Source organism: Saccopteryx bilineata, chromosome X (assembly GCF_036850765.1).
Source record: "Saccopteryx bilineata isolate mSacBil1 chromosome X, mSacBil1_pri_phased_curated, whole genome shotgun sequence".
NCBI classification, from domain to species: domain Eukaryota; kingdom Metazoa; phylum Chordata; class Mammalia; order Chiroptera; family Emballonuridae; genus Saccopteryx; species Saccopteryx bilineata.
In genome coordinates, this window is record NC_089502.1 from 104,488,233 (window position 1) to 104,505,149 (window position 16,917).

The 16,917-nt window shown below is 43.6% G+C and overlaps 1 protein-coding gene across 1 annotated transcript in view; it reads right to left on the bottom strand.

The window, feature by feature from the left end:
• Positions 1-16,917, bottom strand: part of PHF8 (PHD finger protein 8) — a 145,341-nt gene that overhangs the window by 99,564 nt on the left and 28,860 nt on the right. Inside the window, 5 exon segments of the mRNA XM_066249363.1 lie at positions 2,039-2,225; positions 3,603-3,744; positions 4,358-4,518; positions 8,379-8,487; positions 8,874-8,959. Coding sequence (XP_066105460.1) covers positions 2,039-2,225; positions 3,603-3,744; positions 4,358-4,518; positions 8,379-8,487; positions 8,874-8,959 — 685 coding nt within the window.

Consider the following 16,917-nt stretch of genomic DNA (forward strand, 5'->3'; position numbering starts at 1 on the left):
ACTAGCCCTAGGAGAAGCTAAGGCCACATTACCAATGAGAAGAAAATTGAATTTGCTTTTAAATGCCATTTACAGAGAGTATTCCTTCTCACACCTGCAATCAAAGCTAACAAAAGTTTAAAAGTTCAGTAATTGCCCAAGGACTTCTGAAAGATTTTATGTTAGGTGATTATCTGTTAAAATAACATTTTATTTCCTAATTATATTTTGCCTGGATAATCACCAGATAGATAATTTGGCAGAAAAGAAAAGACACAATATCCACTAGCACAAAAATATCCCCAACCCATAGCTTGAATACTTGAACAAACATTTTTATGATAAATTTCAATGTAGGAAAGCAACAACAGTAGAAATTATCATTTAAAAATAAAAGAAACTATCTATTGTATAATTAGAGAAATTTGAATCAGATCTGAAGATTAAATAATAGTATTATATCAATATTAATTTCCTGACTTTTATAAGTATACTGTAATGCCCTTGTGTTTAAGGCATACTGAACTATTATGAGATAAAGGGACGCCATGTCTGCAACTATTCTCAAATGCTTCAGAAAAAATACATATATAAAACCATTTTATTATGTTTTCTTGAGAGAAAAAAATGTAATAAAACAGTAACATTTGGAGAGTCTGAGTGAAGGACACACAGAAATTGTTCTTATTATCTTTGTAATTTTTCTATTAAAATTATTTAAAAATAAAAAAATGAGGCCCTGGCCGGTTGGCTCAGTGGTAGAGCGTTGGCCTGGCGTGTGGAAGTCCCAGGTTTGATTCCCAGCCAGGGCACACAGGAGAGGCGCCCATCTGCTTCTCCACCCCTCCCCTTCTCCTTCCTCTCTGTTTCTCTCTTCCCTCCTGCAGCCAAGGCTCCATTGGAGCAAAAGATGGCCAGGGCACTGAGAATGGCTCCTTGGCCTCTGCCCCAGGCACTAGAGTGGCTCTGGTCGCGACAGAGCCTACGCCCCGGATGGGCAGAATATCGCCCCCTGGTGGGCGTGCCGGGTGGATCCCAGTCGGGCGCATGTGGGAGTCTGTCTGACTGCCTCCCCGTTTCCAGCTTCAGAAAAATACAAAAAAAAAAAATGAAATCTAACATTTGCATAATAGCACTCTCATTTAAATGCTTCAATTTCTTCACAAGAAACCAATGAAACAACTAGTTCAGGAATGGTAATAATCATTTGAAAAAAGAGTCATATCTGTTCCCTGCTCTTTCCTTGGCATTCCTGATAAGAAAACTAAATGGTACGAACAATGGTGGAAAACAATCAAAACTACTTAAGAAATTAGTTTTTCAGACCTCAAAAATCCTTTACCATCATTGACAATTGATATGCTAATTACAAAATTGTAACAACAGCTAAAAGAGAAACTATTTATGGGAAGGCTGACATTAAAAGAAACTTCTCATATATATGCTCTATCTTGATGGCATTTTATGATGGTATTATAAACATTTTATGGTATATAAATTACACCTTAATAAAGTTGGAGGAAGGGAAGTTTCTCAAGTTACCAGGAATTTCTCCAGTAAATGATGGACATTTCCATACATAGTGGTAGGAGTATATATTGGTTCAATTAAGAAGATACTAGTTGGAGAAATGTTTAGGCATCTGCTGTTATTAAAAAAAACATGTAGCCTGACCTGTGGTGGCCCAGTGGATAAAGTGTCAACCTGGAAACACTGAGGTTGCCGGTTCAAAACCCTGGGCTTGCCTGGTCAAGGCACATATGGGAGTTGATGCTTCCTGTTCCTCCCTCCTTCTCTCTCTCTCTCTCTCTCCCTTCTCTATAATGAATAAATAAAATCTTTAAAAAAAAACATGTAAAACACTAACTGTAAAGTAGAGACAGTTTACATGACATATCAACTCAGTTCCCAACCTTGACAGAATAGTTACATGGAAATGTCACCCAGACTCTGTGAGGCAGGTAGGCCTCAGCAGCCCATTTTGTGCTGCCACCTGAAACAAACAGGTTGATGTCAAGGCCTGGCTGCCTCCAGAGGCCATATCCGTATCCATTCCTACCTTGAGCACATGGTACCAGACTGAGGTGCCACCAAAGTCAATATGAAAGTCTGTATAGCTATCCCGCACACTCATGAGGCAGTACTTCTGCACATTGGGCCTCTCAAAGATACACTCCTCTGGCCACAAGTTCTCCACCCATGAGAGCTTCCGAACAATCTTGGGTGTCTCTACAAGGTTAGAAAGCCTAGCAAGGAAGGGATGGAGAGCAGATATCAGCTGATTAGGAATTGAAGATGAAGTCTGATCAAAATGTCCCCCATCCCAGTGAGAGTCAGATAAGACAAGGTTGTTCTCACCACAGAATCCCCAAGAGCACACAGGACACTTTTTTCTGTAAGTCTGGTCAGCATCCTCATTCTACTCAGTTCTAGAAGTTTCAAGTCCCAGCTCCACAGTCAAAGGCAATAATTTCCTCTACTAAATGTTCATACTCCCCCCACCTGAGTCCACTCCCTTGGCACTTGGTTTATAACAGTTAATTGTATTGTCCCCATTTCATAGTGTCTTCTTTATGATGAACCATTAAAGAAACCTCTCTGGGCTCAGTTCCAGGTAAAGAATTGTTCCTCCCAAACATCTGGTTGTTTTTATCCCACATGAAAGCACAAAATCTTGTAATATTGCATTCCCTTCTTTGTTCTGACCTTCAGTAAATTCAGTGAAAATTCTACTGTCCCTCTCCACCAATTATCCAGACATTCATACATGTGTTTTGTGTCCAGAATACCCACCAGATAGATCTTATTTCCCCACCTTTAATTTCCTTTTATTCCACTTTTCTTCCCCCTCCCCTGCATCTCTGAAGCTGCTTGAAATATTCTTTCAAGATGAAATGAGGTATAAGCACAGTTTTTTAAAACACCTTCAGGTTGACTTTGCATGTTAAAACCAACAGCAAGGCTTTCAGTATTGTACTATAGTTATTGTAAGATGTTACCATTGAGGGAAACTGGCTAAAGGATATACAGGACTTCCCTGTACATTTTTTGCAACTTCCTGTGAATCAGTAATTATGTCAAAATTAAAAATTAAAGAAGTAAACAATCAGACAGTAAGCTACGTAAGTGCAAAAGGATTTGTTATGATTTTTTGGGATCTCCCACTGCATATCTCTATTGTGTACATGAATCCAGATGGAATCATTTAAGGCCATAAGATTTTTTCTTTTTTTTTAATCTAAGAAACTTTATCCTTAGAGAAACTATTTGGGGGGCAAATTTTAATAAATCTATTTCCAGGGACAGAGGGCCTATCCTGGGAGTTAAACAAGTGACCATGCTATATTCTAAATATCAGAAGGTCTAAGAAAGCTGTCCTAGTCTTCACGGAGATAAAAACTAATTAAAATAGCTGTTGTATAACCTATGCAATGCTAGAAACTGTAAAGGAGAACTACGATTTGGTTGTTAAAATGTGAACATCTATCTAGAAAAGCATAAACCAGCTACCCATCCCAAAGGAAGGAACTACCAGAAGGAGGGGAAAGAAACACTAATATATACTCAGTATATCATCAGTTCCAGGATTTGTCAGACTTTTTACTTACCCCCATCCCTCCTACCTGGTATCGGAGAATTCCAAACTAATAACATTGAGGACTTTCTCCCTCTTCCCACTGTAATAATATTTCACAAAATCACCAAGCTTCATCTTGCAGTCAGCCTGGCGGGTCACATCAATCACATCAATCTCTTTGTCAGAACCTAGAGTAAAGAGATGGGTTCTGTACTAAGAGGTCTCAGAGACTCGGGAAGAGCCTCTCATCCCCTTAACTAGTCTCTAGAATGGCTTACACTCAAAATCCCTCTCCTCAGACACTGGGTTTGAATGTGCATGTTTGAGAGGTGAGTATACGAATCCTCACACTCTCCTTAGATTTATACGCTGGGTCCAGGACTGCTAGGGCAACAGGTCTGACATACAGCCTATCTAAAAGTACAATCCACCTGCCTGGGCCCTGCTTCCTCCCCGTTTTCCTCCTCTCCCCCAAAACTCATGCTCAGAAGACAAGTGACAGGTGAATATAAAAGTCAAAGGCTTTCTCATCTCAAAAGAGGACAGAGAGACCACCACAATCTCTGGAATTTCAAGGTAAAAAATGTGACTCAGACTGGGGTTTTGTGGTCTATTAGGAAAAAAAGAAAGGAGAACAGAATTTTGGTTCTAGCATTGCCAAAGAATGACTTTGAGTATGGCACTACACCTCACATTCCCAAGATGGCTAGAAAGGAAATACAAAAGGTAGATTGAGGGAAAGAGTCAAATGTCTTGATGAGAGTGAACGATATCACAGTTAAGAAGGTCTGTGTTGCTTACCAACATAGTGTTCCACGTCCCTCACAGTGAATGATGGTGAGGGTACTGTCATCCCCAATCCATCCTTCTTCAAGACTAGGATAGGCACACTGAAGCTATTCTCTTCCAGGAATTCCACAGTCAGTTGACTTCCAGTGGGCTTCAGTATCACTTCATCTGAGCTGTGGGCCACATGAAAGAAAATCTGAGTCCCAGAGGCCCTGCCACTGAAGGCCGCACTGGATGCTACCACTTATCCAAGGGCTGGACTCTTCCTGAGGGGATCTAAGGTGGGGTGGCAACTAATGGCATAAACTTCATGTTCCAGGGAAGGACCTATTCAAGGCAAGAAGCCAGGTCACTGGCAGAGGTGGAAAACTTAATGCAGGAGATCCTGTCAATAGAGTTCTCTTCTCTGGATGACAAAGAAATCAGTTAACAACCTGCTCAGGAAGAATAGACATCATCTGACAAACTTAGCTAATTTACTTTAACTCAAAGCAGCGGTACTTCGTTTAAAATATTTGCAAATAGGCCCTGGCCAGTTGGCTCAGCGGTAGAGCGTCGGCCTGGCGTGCGGGGGACCCAGGTTCGATTCCTGACCAGGGCACATAGGAGAAGCGCCCATTTGCTTCTCCACCCCCTCCTCCTTCCTCTCTGTCTCTCTCTTCCCCTCCAGCAGCCAGGGCTCCATTGGAGCAAAGATGGCCCGGGTGCTGGGGATGGCTCCTTGGCCTCTGCCCCAGGCGCTAGAGTGGCTCTGGTCGCGGCAGAGCGACCCCCCGGAGGGGCAGAGCATCGCCCCCTGGTGGGCAGAGCATCGCCCCTGGTGGGCGTCCCGGTCAGGCGCATGCAGGAGTCTGTCTGACTGTCTCTCCCCATTTCCAGCTTCAGAAAAATACCAAAAAATAAAATAAATAAATAAATAAATAAATAAATAAATAAATAATATTTGCAAATAAAGAGAAAAGACTGATGAAAAAAACTACAATTTTTACAACCATTTTCTTAACACACATGCTCAGTTAACTAGAAAGCAGGAAGAATTTTTTTTTAAATCATGCTAGAGAAAGGATGGACTACTTGAGTTGGGACAAATATCTGGAAAACTATTTATTTCAATGTCTATTGTACTCTTTACATAACTCTAGACAGATCAAAGATTAAATTGGAAAAAAAAATAAAGCCATAGAGTAGCAGAAATAAACACTGGAGAGACAAGGCCCAGTAGTCACCAAAATAGTAAAAATAATTTAACAACATAAAATTTTTTAAGAAGTAATTATAAATCAGTAAGAAATGGGTAGTATTCCAACAGAAAAACTGTCAAATAACATAAGCAGGCAGTAACAGAGAAAAAAATAAGGATGATTTATGAGTACAAAAATATGTATTTGTACCTCCTTCATAATTAAAGAAATCAAGTGGAAACAATATTTCATTTTTTATATTATCAGAAAGGCAAGAAATGTTTGTTAATAAACAGTTCTTGCCACACCCAAAATCTATGTAATTTTATTAACAAATGTCACTCCAATAAATTCAATTTAAAAAATAAATAATTTAAAAAATCAGTGCTGGCCGGGATATAGGGAATTAGACACTCTCACACATTGTCTAGTAGGAGTGTGAAATGGCATAGCCACTTTAGAAATAATTTGTCAATATCTATAAAAAAATTTTGCCCTGGCCGGTTGGCTCAGTGGTAGAGCATCGGCCTGGCGTGCAGGAGTCCCGGGTTTGATTCCCCCGGCCAGGCCACACAGGAGAAGCACCCATCTGCTTCTCCACCCCTCCCCCTTTCCTTCCTCTCTGCCTCTCTCTTCCCCTCCCGCAGCCAAGGCTCCATTGGAGCAAAGTTGGCCCGGGCGCTGAGGATGGCTCTATGGCCTCTGCCTCAGGTGCTAGAATGGCTCTGGATGCAACAGAACAATGCCCCAGATGGGCAGAGCATCGCCCCCTGGTGGGCATGCCAGGTGGATTCCGGTCGGGCGCATGTGGGAGTCTGTCTGACTGCCTCCCCGTTTCCAACTTCAGAAAAATACAAAATAAATAAATAAATAAATAAAATAAAAAAATTTTAAAGCACATACCCTTTGACCTAGCAGTTTCACCTTTATGTACATAACTAATCTACATACACAAAAACATAAGTATAAAGGCATTCACTGCAGTATTTTTTCTAATAGCAAAATGCAAGAATCAATTTAAATGTTCATCAATGAGAATTGGCTAAATAAATTAAATATAAAAAAATTAAAAATATATCTATACACTGAAATCCTAAACATTCATGAAAAAGAATGAAGAACATCTGCATGTGTTGCTAAAGATTTATCATTAATATATATAATTTTAGGTTAAAAAAGATGCAGAAAAATATAGTGTTTTTATTTATATTTTTTAAAAAAGGAATAGAATCATTCTTATATAAGCAAAGACTATTTCTGAAAGAATGCACAAGAAATTGGTTGACTTTAGAAGAGTGATTTGAGAAGTCTGAGGTGGAAAGCAGACCCACTGCCTTTAAATAAACAAATAAAACAAAAATATTAAGTTGAAAAAAAAATGTCAATTATAGAAAAGCTGAAAATAATTAAGTGAATTAAAAACTAAACAAAGAAGAGTACTTCATTATTTTTTTTCTAATTCATTATTTTCATTCAATTGACTATTTTTATAAGTCCATGTTAATTTTTTAAAAAAAGAAAACTTTTTTTTTTGGTGGCAGAGACAGAGAGAGACAGAGTCAGAGAGAGGGACAGATAGACAGGAAAGGGAGAGAAATGAGAAACATCAATTCTTCACTGCGTTTCTTTAGTTGTTCATTGACTGATTTCTCATATGTGCCTTGACCATGGGGCTACAGCAGACCGAGTGACCCCTTACTCAAGTCAGCGACCTTGGGCTCAAGTTGGTGAGCCTTGCTCAAACCAGATGAGCCTGCGCTCAAGCTGGTGACCTCGGGGTCTTGAACCTGGGTCGTCGGCATCCCAGTCCGACGCTCTATCCACTGTACCACCGCCTGGTCAGGCAAGAAAACTCTACTTCTTGATTGCAAAAGAAAGACATGATCACTCAAATTCTGTCTTTAATTTTTTTTCCTTTTTGTATTTTTCTGAAGCTGGAAACGGGGAAGCAGTCAGACAGACTTCCGCATGCGCCCGACCGGGTTCCACCCGGCATGCCCACCAAGGGGCGTTGCTCTGTTGCAACCAGAACCATTCTAGCGCCTGAGGCAGAGGCCACAGAGCCATCCTCAGTGTCCTGGCCAACTTTGATCCAATGAAGCCTCAGCTGCAGGAGGGGAAGAGAAAGACAGAGAGGAAGGAGAGGGGGAGGGGTGGAGAAGCAGATGGGTGCTTCTCCTGTGTGCCCTGGCCGGGAATTGAACCCGGGACTCCCGCACGCCAGGCCGACGCTCTACCACTGAGCCAACTGGCCAGGGCCTGTCTTTATTTTTTAAAAGAGATTTCTCTTCTTTACAATGAAAGAATTAAATTTTTGGATCTTTAAGACTCTTAGTTGGCCTGACCTGTGGTGGCGCAGGGGGATAAAGCGTCAACCTGGAACACTAAGTTCGCCAGTTCGAAACCCTGGGCTTGCCAGGTCAAGGCACATATGTGAGTTGATGCTTCCTGCTCCTCCCCTTCTCTCTCTCTCTCTCTCTCCCTCCCTCTCACCCCCTCCTCTCTGAAAATTGAATAAAGTCTTTTTAAAAAAAAAAAAACTCCTAGTTGTAGCAATCTTTGGGTAGATATAAATATCCTCTCCTGACTTGGGCAAAACTACCTTCACATCTACCAAAAGTTTCCACAAGTAAATCTTAATGTAATCTGTACACCATATGAGACTCTAGCAATGTTCCTCAGAAACTGACTAAAACTGAAGACCCCTCTCCAGAGGAAACTCACAAAGCCCTGTAGACACCCCTAAATGGGGGAAGCACCTAACTGAAACAGCCAGGAGGAAAGCTGGGAAGAAAGAGTCCCAGCTCCCCAGAGCCCTGGACTTCACCAGCCCCTGAGGTAAGGGTACTCACCTGTCAAAGGTCCTACTGCGGAGTTCTCGAATGAATGTAGAGCTTCCAGTTTTCACTGGCTTCCCCTTGTGTGGATCATGTCCTTTTGAAGATATACGGCGTTTTTTCACTAAGCCAGAAAAAGACACAAGACTGTGAATCAGAATGGCTGTAAGCTATGGTTCCAAGAGGAAAGGCCTGAGCAAATCCTGCTTCTCTTCCAATTTAACAACCCCTTGGAGCACCTGGAGTCAACAAGGCCCTTACAGACTCAGGAAAGTTCCTGGTGAAGATAGATGCTTCCTCTGAGGAATCCCTAGGAAGGGAGGGAGGTGAAATTCTGCCCTCTGCACTCTCAGTAGGGCAGCTTCTGTTCTGCAAGGCCTGCATAAGTCTCTGCTATTTCCCAAGGGAGATGAATGAAGCACCCAGACAAAGGCAATCTCCCTTTCAAACTTTCTCCACTTTATCTCTCCTCTGGCCCACCTTCTCTTAGAAACCCCAAGATCTACTTACTAATGGAGGGCCCATGCAAGACCTCACAGTTGGGACAGTGGTAGAGGTCAATGTCAGCAGCCTTCTCCTCTTCAACACCAACACAGCTGGAAAAGAAAAACCAGCCAAAGTTTATGGAAATTTTATTTTCCTAAGGTCTAGAACTGTGCTTTCCAGAACACATGGCTATTTACATTTAAATTAATTCAAATTAAGTAAAAATTTAAAAGCAGCTCCTCCTCCACATCAGCGACATTTCAAGTGCTCAATAGCCACATGTGACCAGAGGTTATATTAGGCAGATTATCAAACATGTTCATCAATGCAAAAAGTTCTACTGGACCACACTGGCCTAAAACAATTATGACACAGCTAAAAATGTACAAACAGTACAACTTCATTAAGACTTAGAATGGTCGTCTGACCAGGCGGTGGCTCCCTGAATAGAGTGTTGGACTGTGACACAGAGGAACCAGGTTTGAAACCCCAAGGTCACCAGCTTGAGTGCACGTTCATCCGACTTGAAAGCAGGCTCACCAGTTTGAGCATGGGGTCGCTGGCTTGAACGCAAGATCATAGACATGACCCCATTTTTGCTGGCTTGAGCCCAAAGGTCACTCGCTCTAATGTAGCTCCCTGGTCAAGGCACATATGAGAAAGCAAACAATGAACAACTAAGATGCCGCAACAAAGAATTGATGTTTCTCATCTCTCCCCCTTCCTGTCTGTCCTCTCTCTCTGTCACAAAAAAAATAGAATGGTCAAAGCTGAAAGACTCTAGAGTACTGTTGTCTAATGAAATATACTGTTAACCAAATAATGTAATTGTACATGTTCTAGTAGACACATTAAAAAAGTAAAAAGAGCCTGACCTGTGGTGGCGCAGTGGATAAAGCGTCGACCTGGAAATGCTAAGTTCGCCGGTTCGAAACCCTGGGCTTGCCTGGTCAAGGCACATACAGGAGTTGATGCTTCCAGCTCCTCCCCCCTGTCTCTGTCTCTCTCTCCCTCTCTCTCTCCTCTCTAAAATGAATAAATAAAATAAAAATTAAAAAAATAATTTAAAAAAAAAAAAAGTAAAAAGAGCCCTGGCCAGTTGGCTCAGTGGTAGAGCGTCGGCCTAGCGTGCGGAGGACCCGGGTTCGATTCCCGGCCAGGGCACACAGGAGAAGCGCCCATTTGCTTCTCCACCCCTCCACCGCGCTTTCCTCTCTGTCTCTCTCTTCCCCTCCAGCAGCCGAGGCTCCATTGGAGCAAAGATGGCCCGGGCGCTGGGGATGGCTCTGTGGCCTCTGCCTCAGGCGCTAGAGTGGCTCTGGTCGCAACATGGCGACGCCCAGGATGAGGATGGGCAGAGCATCGCCCCCTGGTGGGCAGAGCGTCGCCCCATGGTGGGCGTGCCGGGTGGATCCCGGTCGGGCGCATGCGGGAGTCTGTCTGACTGTCTCTCCCTGTTTCCAGCTTCAGAAAAATGAAAAAAAAAGTAAAAAGAACCTGACCAGGTGGTGGCGCAGTGGATAGAGCATCGGACTGGGATGCACAAGGACCCAGGCTCAAGACCTCAAGGTCACCAGCTTGAGTGTGGGCTCATCTGGCTTGAGAAAAAAAAAAAAACTCACCAGCTTGGACCCAAGGTCGCTGGCTCAAGCAAAGGGTTATTCAGTCTGCTGAAGGCCCACGGTCAAGGCACATATGAGAAAGCAATCAATGAACAACTGAGGTGTCACAACGGAAAACTGATGATTGATGCTTCTCAACTCTCTCTGTTCCTGTCTGTCTGTCCCTATCTATCCCTCTCTCTGACTCTCCCTCTGTCCCTGTTTAAAAAAAAAAAAAAGGTAAAAAGAAATTGGTGAAATTTTAATAATAGTTTATTTAACCACTATATCCAAAATATTCTAATTTCAATGTAAAATAAAAAATGTTAAACTTTATTGAGATATTTTACTATATTAAATGAAAAGGACTTAAAAGAGTATTTCAGCCTGACCAGGCAGTGGCACAGTGGATAGAGCATGTCAGACTGGGACACGGAGAACCCAGGTTTGAAACCCCGAGGTTGCCAGCTTGAGCACAGGCTCATCTGGTCTGAGCAAGGCTCACCAGCTTGAGCCCACGGTCGCTGGCTTGAGCAAGGGGTCACTCAGTCTGTTGTAGTCTCCCCCCACCATCAAGGTACATATTAGAAAGCAATCAATGAACAACTAAGGTGATGCAATGAATAATTGATGCTTCTCATCTCTCCCTTCCTGTCTGTCTGTCCTTATCTGTCCACCTGTCCCTATCTGTCCCACTGTCTCTCTCTCTCTCTGTCACAAGAAAAGGTGCCCTGGCCAGTTGGCTCAGTGGTAGAGCGTCGGCCTGGCATACTGAAGTCCTGGGTTCGATTCCCGGCCAGGGCACACAGGAGAAGCGCCCACCTGCTTCTCCACCCCTCCCCCTCTCCTTCCTCTCTGTCTCTCTCTTCCCCTCCCGCAGCGAGGCTCCATTGGAGCAAAGATGGCCCGGGCGCTGGGGATGGCTCCTTGGCCTCTGCCCCAGGCGCTAGAGTGGCTCTGGTCGCAACAGAGCGACGCCCCGGAGGGGCAGAGCATCGCCCCCTGGTGGGCAGAGCGTTGCCCCTGGTGGGCATGCCGGGTGGATCCCGGTCGGGCGCATGCGGGAGTCTGTCTGACTGTCTCTCCCGGTTTCCAGCTTCAGAAAAATACAAAAAAAAAAAAAAAAAGAAAGAAAAAGAAAAGGTATAAAAGAATATTTTATAGTCAACAGTGGTTCTGATGAAGGATTACAGGTAACCATTTTTCTCTTCCTTATCTGTATTTTCTAATTTTCTACAATGAACAGGTATTATTTATCTCATATTGTAATGTCTAAAGAGTATTTAATTTGAAGATTTGGATTTGCATGCACATGAGGTGGAAGAAGATCTCACAAAATTAACACTTCCTCACCAAATAAGTCATCAGCGGTCCTTAAAATTACTTCAGGCTAAGATCCAACTCCTAAAATCTTTTGGTCAGCCACACATAGCCGAGAGAATAAAAATAGGGTAAAGCTCCGTTTCATCCAAGATCATGCTCACAAACTGACTTCCTAGGACTCCACCACTTTCTCAACTGCTAATCCTAATGCCTGTAAACCTGCTGCATATCAATAAACTTGGCAGGATTCTTTTAAGGAATCAGACAATGTGTATAATGTGCCCAGCACAGAGTCTGGTACACAATAAGTAGTCAGTAAATAATAATTTTTTTTCACTCAGTCTAGATCTCTCCCTTCACCTGCCTAAATCTTCCTTAAATATATTCCTCAGACCATTATGGCATTAATTACTCTCTGGAATACATGCTTTCTGTCTCACAATCCTGTTACCCTTGGACACTGCTCAAGAAGGACCCTTCTGCCTGACCTATGGTGGCACAGTAGATAAGGTGTTGACCTAGAGCGCTGAGGTTGCCAAATCCAGGCACATATGAGAAGCAACTACTATGAGGTGATGCTTCCCACTACCCTCCATTTCTCTCTCTCTCTCCCTCTCTCTTTTACTCTCAAAAGAAAAAAAAAAAAAAAGAGCCTGACCAGGCGGTGGCACAGTAGATAGAGCATCGAACTGAAATGCAGAGGACCCAGGTTCGAGACCCCGAGGTCTCCAGCTTGAGCGCGGGCTCATCTAGTTTGAGCAAAGCTCACCAGCCTGGACCCAAGGTCACTGGCTCGAGCAAGGAATTCCTCCATCTGCTATAGCCCCACGGTCAAGGCACATATGAGAAAGCAATCAATGAACAACTAAGGTGTTGCAATGAAAAACTAATGATTTATGCTTCTCATCTCTCTGTTCCTGTCTGTCTGTCCCTATCTGTCCCTCTCTCTGACTCTCTCTGTCTCTATAAAAAAAGAAGAGAGAAAAAGGACTCTCTAGTATCCCTCTCCTGAATTTTCATCCCACATAGCTATGTGCTTTCTCTATCTCAAACATCCATTGCTCATCAACTTTCCCAACTTTTCTGCTATACTCTCAGTGACCCTAATCCTTGGTAAACAAAAGCCTCTATATTCACATCCCTTTCAACAAACCCCTTCTCTTCTTCTGGTTTAACTGAACACAGCTTCTCATCATCTCACCATTTTCTCTATACCAGTGCCATTCAAAGTGCGGTCCAGCCTGACCAGGTGGTGGCGCAGTGGATAGAGCATCAGACTGGGATGCAGAGGACCCAGGTTCGAGATCCCGAGGTCGCCAGCTTGAGCGCAGGCTCATCTGGTTTGAGCAAAAGCCCACCAGCTTGAACTCAAGGTCACTGGCTCCAGCAAGGGGTTACTCAGTCTGCTGAAGGCCCATGGTCAAGGCACATATGAGAAAGCAATCAATGAACAACTAAGGTGTTGCAACGTGCAACGAAAAACTAATGATTGGTGCTTCTCATCTCTCTCCATTCCTGTCTGTCTGTCCCTGTCTATCCCTCTCTCTGACTCACTGTCTCTGTAAAAAAATAAATAAACAAAGTGCGGTCCACGGAGTAATGTTGTGGTGAGGTAAGTATAGAAAGAGAGTAAGCATCTAAAAACTTTAATGATAATTTGGCTGAGTAATTTTTATGGCTGTTGAATATAATAAAAAGTTGGGGCTTTTAGGCCCTGGCCGGTTGGCTCAGTGGTAGAGCATCAGCCTGGCGTGCAGGAGTCCCAGGTTCGATTCCCAGCCAGGGCACACAGGAGAAGCGCCCATCTGATTCTCCACCCCTCCCCCTCTCAGGCACATGCCGGAGTCTGTCTGACTGCCTCCCCGTTTCCAACTTCAGAAAATACAAAAAAAAAAAAAAAAAAGTTGGGGCTTTTATTTTGTGTAGCTCTTTTGTTCAGAATATTTTTCTAGTAATTCACATTTTACCTTATAAAAGGACTGATCCATTATGGATTGGAAATTTAAAAGTTGAAGAAGCACTGTGGTAGATCCGTGTCAGGTAGAAGTTGTACATTCTACCAGACCCTATAACTCAGCCTGAGCAGGGGGGTATATATCCCTTTCACTTTCCAGTGAGACTCCAAGATCATCTCTCCTCTACCCTGTGTAAGATCTCCTATTCCTCTGAGCTTTATATAATCTAACCAACCACTACCCATTCCTCTTCACTGTCAGCTATTCATCTCCCTAACATTACCTCTTCATTCACAGATTCCTCTCCACTCTACTCCTGCCAACATTCCAAGTGATATCACTATCTATGTAGAGGCCCAATATCCTGCCCTCTTAGCTCTCTGACCTTCTCATCTTCGGAGACTACTGCTTCCACTCCCATTTTAGCCACCAACTCCTATAGTCAATGTTTGCAGCTGCACCACCTATGAAATGTGAAATGCATACATCACACTTTCTGACCACAAGTATATACTTTCAGCTCTCATTCATTACACCTGTTCTTTGCCTGCAAAACTCCCTTGAACCTACTTTTAAGCTAATAACTTATTCTTGACTTTACCCTTATTCCCGATCCTGGATTCCAACACTCCTTATTTCAACCATTCTCTTACAGATATTCTCAACACACTTGCCCTACTTCCTCCCCATCACCTCCATATGCAAATCTCAACCCTGACTCAATCCAACTATATAACACTGGACTATTGCATGGCTAGAGAAAAAATCACCCAACATATTGGTGCCACAATTAATTCATTGTCCAAAATATCTGAGTCACAGAATAGCCAATACAATATTAAAGAAAAACTAAGTTGGAAGACTAATGCTACCTGACTTCAAGACTTACTATAAAGGTACAGTAATCAAGACAGTTTGGTATTGAAAGAATAAGTAAACAGATCAATGGAACAGAACAGAGAACCCAGAAAGACACATATAAAAGTTCAACTGATTTTTGACAAAGGAGCAAAGGTAATATAATGGAGCAAAGACAGTCTTCTCAACAATTGCTTCTGGAACAACAGGACATCCACTTGCAAACAAATGAAGTTAGAGACAGATCTTATACCTTATACACAAAAACAAACTCTAAGGCCCTGGCCGGTTGGCTCAGCGGTAGAGCGTCGGCCTAGCGTGCGGAGGACCCGGGGTTCGATTCCCGGCCAGGGCACACAGGAGAAGTGCCCATTTGCTTCTCCATCCCTCCGCCGCGCCTTCCTCTCTGTCTCTCTCTTTCCCTCCAGCAGCCAAGGCTCCATTGGAGCAAAGATGGCCCGGGCGCTGGGGATGGCTCTGTGGCCTCTGCCACAGGCGCTAGAGTGGCTCTGATCGCAACATGGCGACGCCCAGGATGGGCAGAGCATCGCCCCCTGGTGGGCAGAGCTTCGCCCCTTGTGGGCGTGCCGGGTGGATCCCGGTCAGGCGCATGCGGGAGTCTGTCTGACTGTCTCTCCCTGTTTCCAGCTTCAGAAAAATGCAAAAAAAAACAAACAAACTCTAAGTGGATCATAGACCAAAATATAAAACACAAAACTATAAAAGATAATATAGGAGAAAACCTAGATAAGTTTAGGTTGGGTAATGCCTTTTTAGATGCAACAACAAAGGCATAATCAATGACAAAAAGAACTGATGCCTGACCAGATGGTGGTGCGGTGGATAGAGCGTCGGAGTGGGATGTGGAGGACCCAGGATCGAAAACTCGAAGTTGCCAGCTTGAGCATGGGCTTATCTGGCCTGAGCACGGGCTCAGCAACTTGAGCGAGGGGTTGCTGGCTTGGGCATGGGATCACAGACATGAACCCATGGTCGCTGGCTTGAGCCCAAGGTCGCTGGCTTGAGCCCAAGGTTGCTAGCTTGAGCAGGGGGTCACTCACTCTGCTGTAGTCCCCCAGTCAAGGCACATATGAAAAAGCAATCAATGAACAACTAAGGTGCCACAATGAAGAATTGATTCTTCTCATCTCTTTCCCTTCCTGTCTGTCTCTATCTGTCCCTCTGTCTCTGTCAAAACAACAAAAAAGAAGATATACAGATGGTAAATAAGCATGTGAAAAGGTGTTCCACATGATATGTCATTAGAAAAATGCAAATTACAACAGCAGTCAGCCTGCCTGATTCAGTGATGGTGCAGTGGATAGAGCGTCGGACTGGGAAGCGGAGGACCCAGGTTCAAAACCCCAAGATCAGTGGCTTGAGCACAGACTCATCTGGTTTGAGCAAGGCTCATCAGCTTGAGCCCAACGTCACTGGCTTGAGCAAGGGGTACTGCGGTCTGCTGTATCCCCCAGCATCAAGGCACATATGAGAAAGCAATCAATGAGAAAACAAAGAATTGATGTTTCTCATCTCTCTCCCTTCCTGTCTGTCCCTATCTGTCTCTCTCTCTCTCTCTCTCTGTCATACAAAAGCAAACAACAACAAAAACTGAAAGCCTGACAAGGCAGTGGCAACAGCAGATAGAGCATCAAACTTGGACACAAAGGACCCCAGGTTCAAAACCCCAAAGTCACCAGCTTGAGCGCAGTCTCATCCGGCTTGAGCACAGGGTCACTGGCTTGAATGTGGGATCACAGACATGACCCATGGTCGCTGGGTTGAGCCCAAGGTCACTGGCTTGAGCAAGGGGTTACTTGCTCTGCTGTAGCCCCTTGGTCAAAGCACATATGAGAAAGCAGTCAATGAATAACTAAGGTGCTGCAACAAAAAACTGATGTTTCTCATCTCTCTCCTTCTTGTCTGTCTGTGCCGATATATCCCTGTCTCTATCATAAAAAGCAAACAAACAAACAAAAAACCCGGAAGGATATCACTATACACTTATCAGAATAGCCAAAATTCAGAATACTAACAACATCATATGCTAGAGGGAAGGTGGAGCAACAGGAACTTTCATTCTTTACAGGTGGGAATGCAAAAATGATATAGCCACTTTGGAATAGTTTGGCAGTTTCTTTTTTTTTTTTTTTTTTTTTTTTGTATTTTTCCAAAGTTAGAAGCAGGGAGGCAGTCAGACAGACTCCCGCATGCACCAGACCGGGATCCACCCAGCATGCCCACCAGGGGGCGATGCTCTGCCCATGTGGGGCATTGCTCCTTTGCAGCCTGAGGTGAAGGCCATGGAGCTGTCCTGAGCACCCAGGCAAA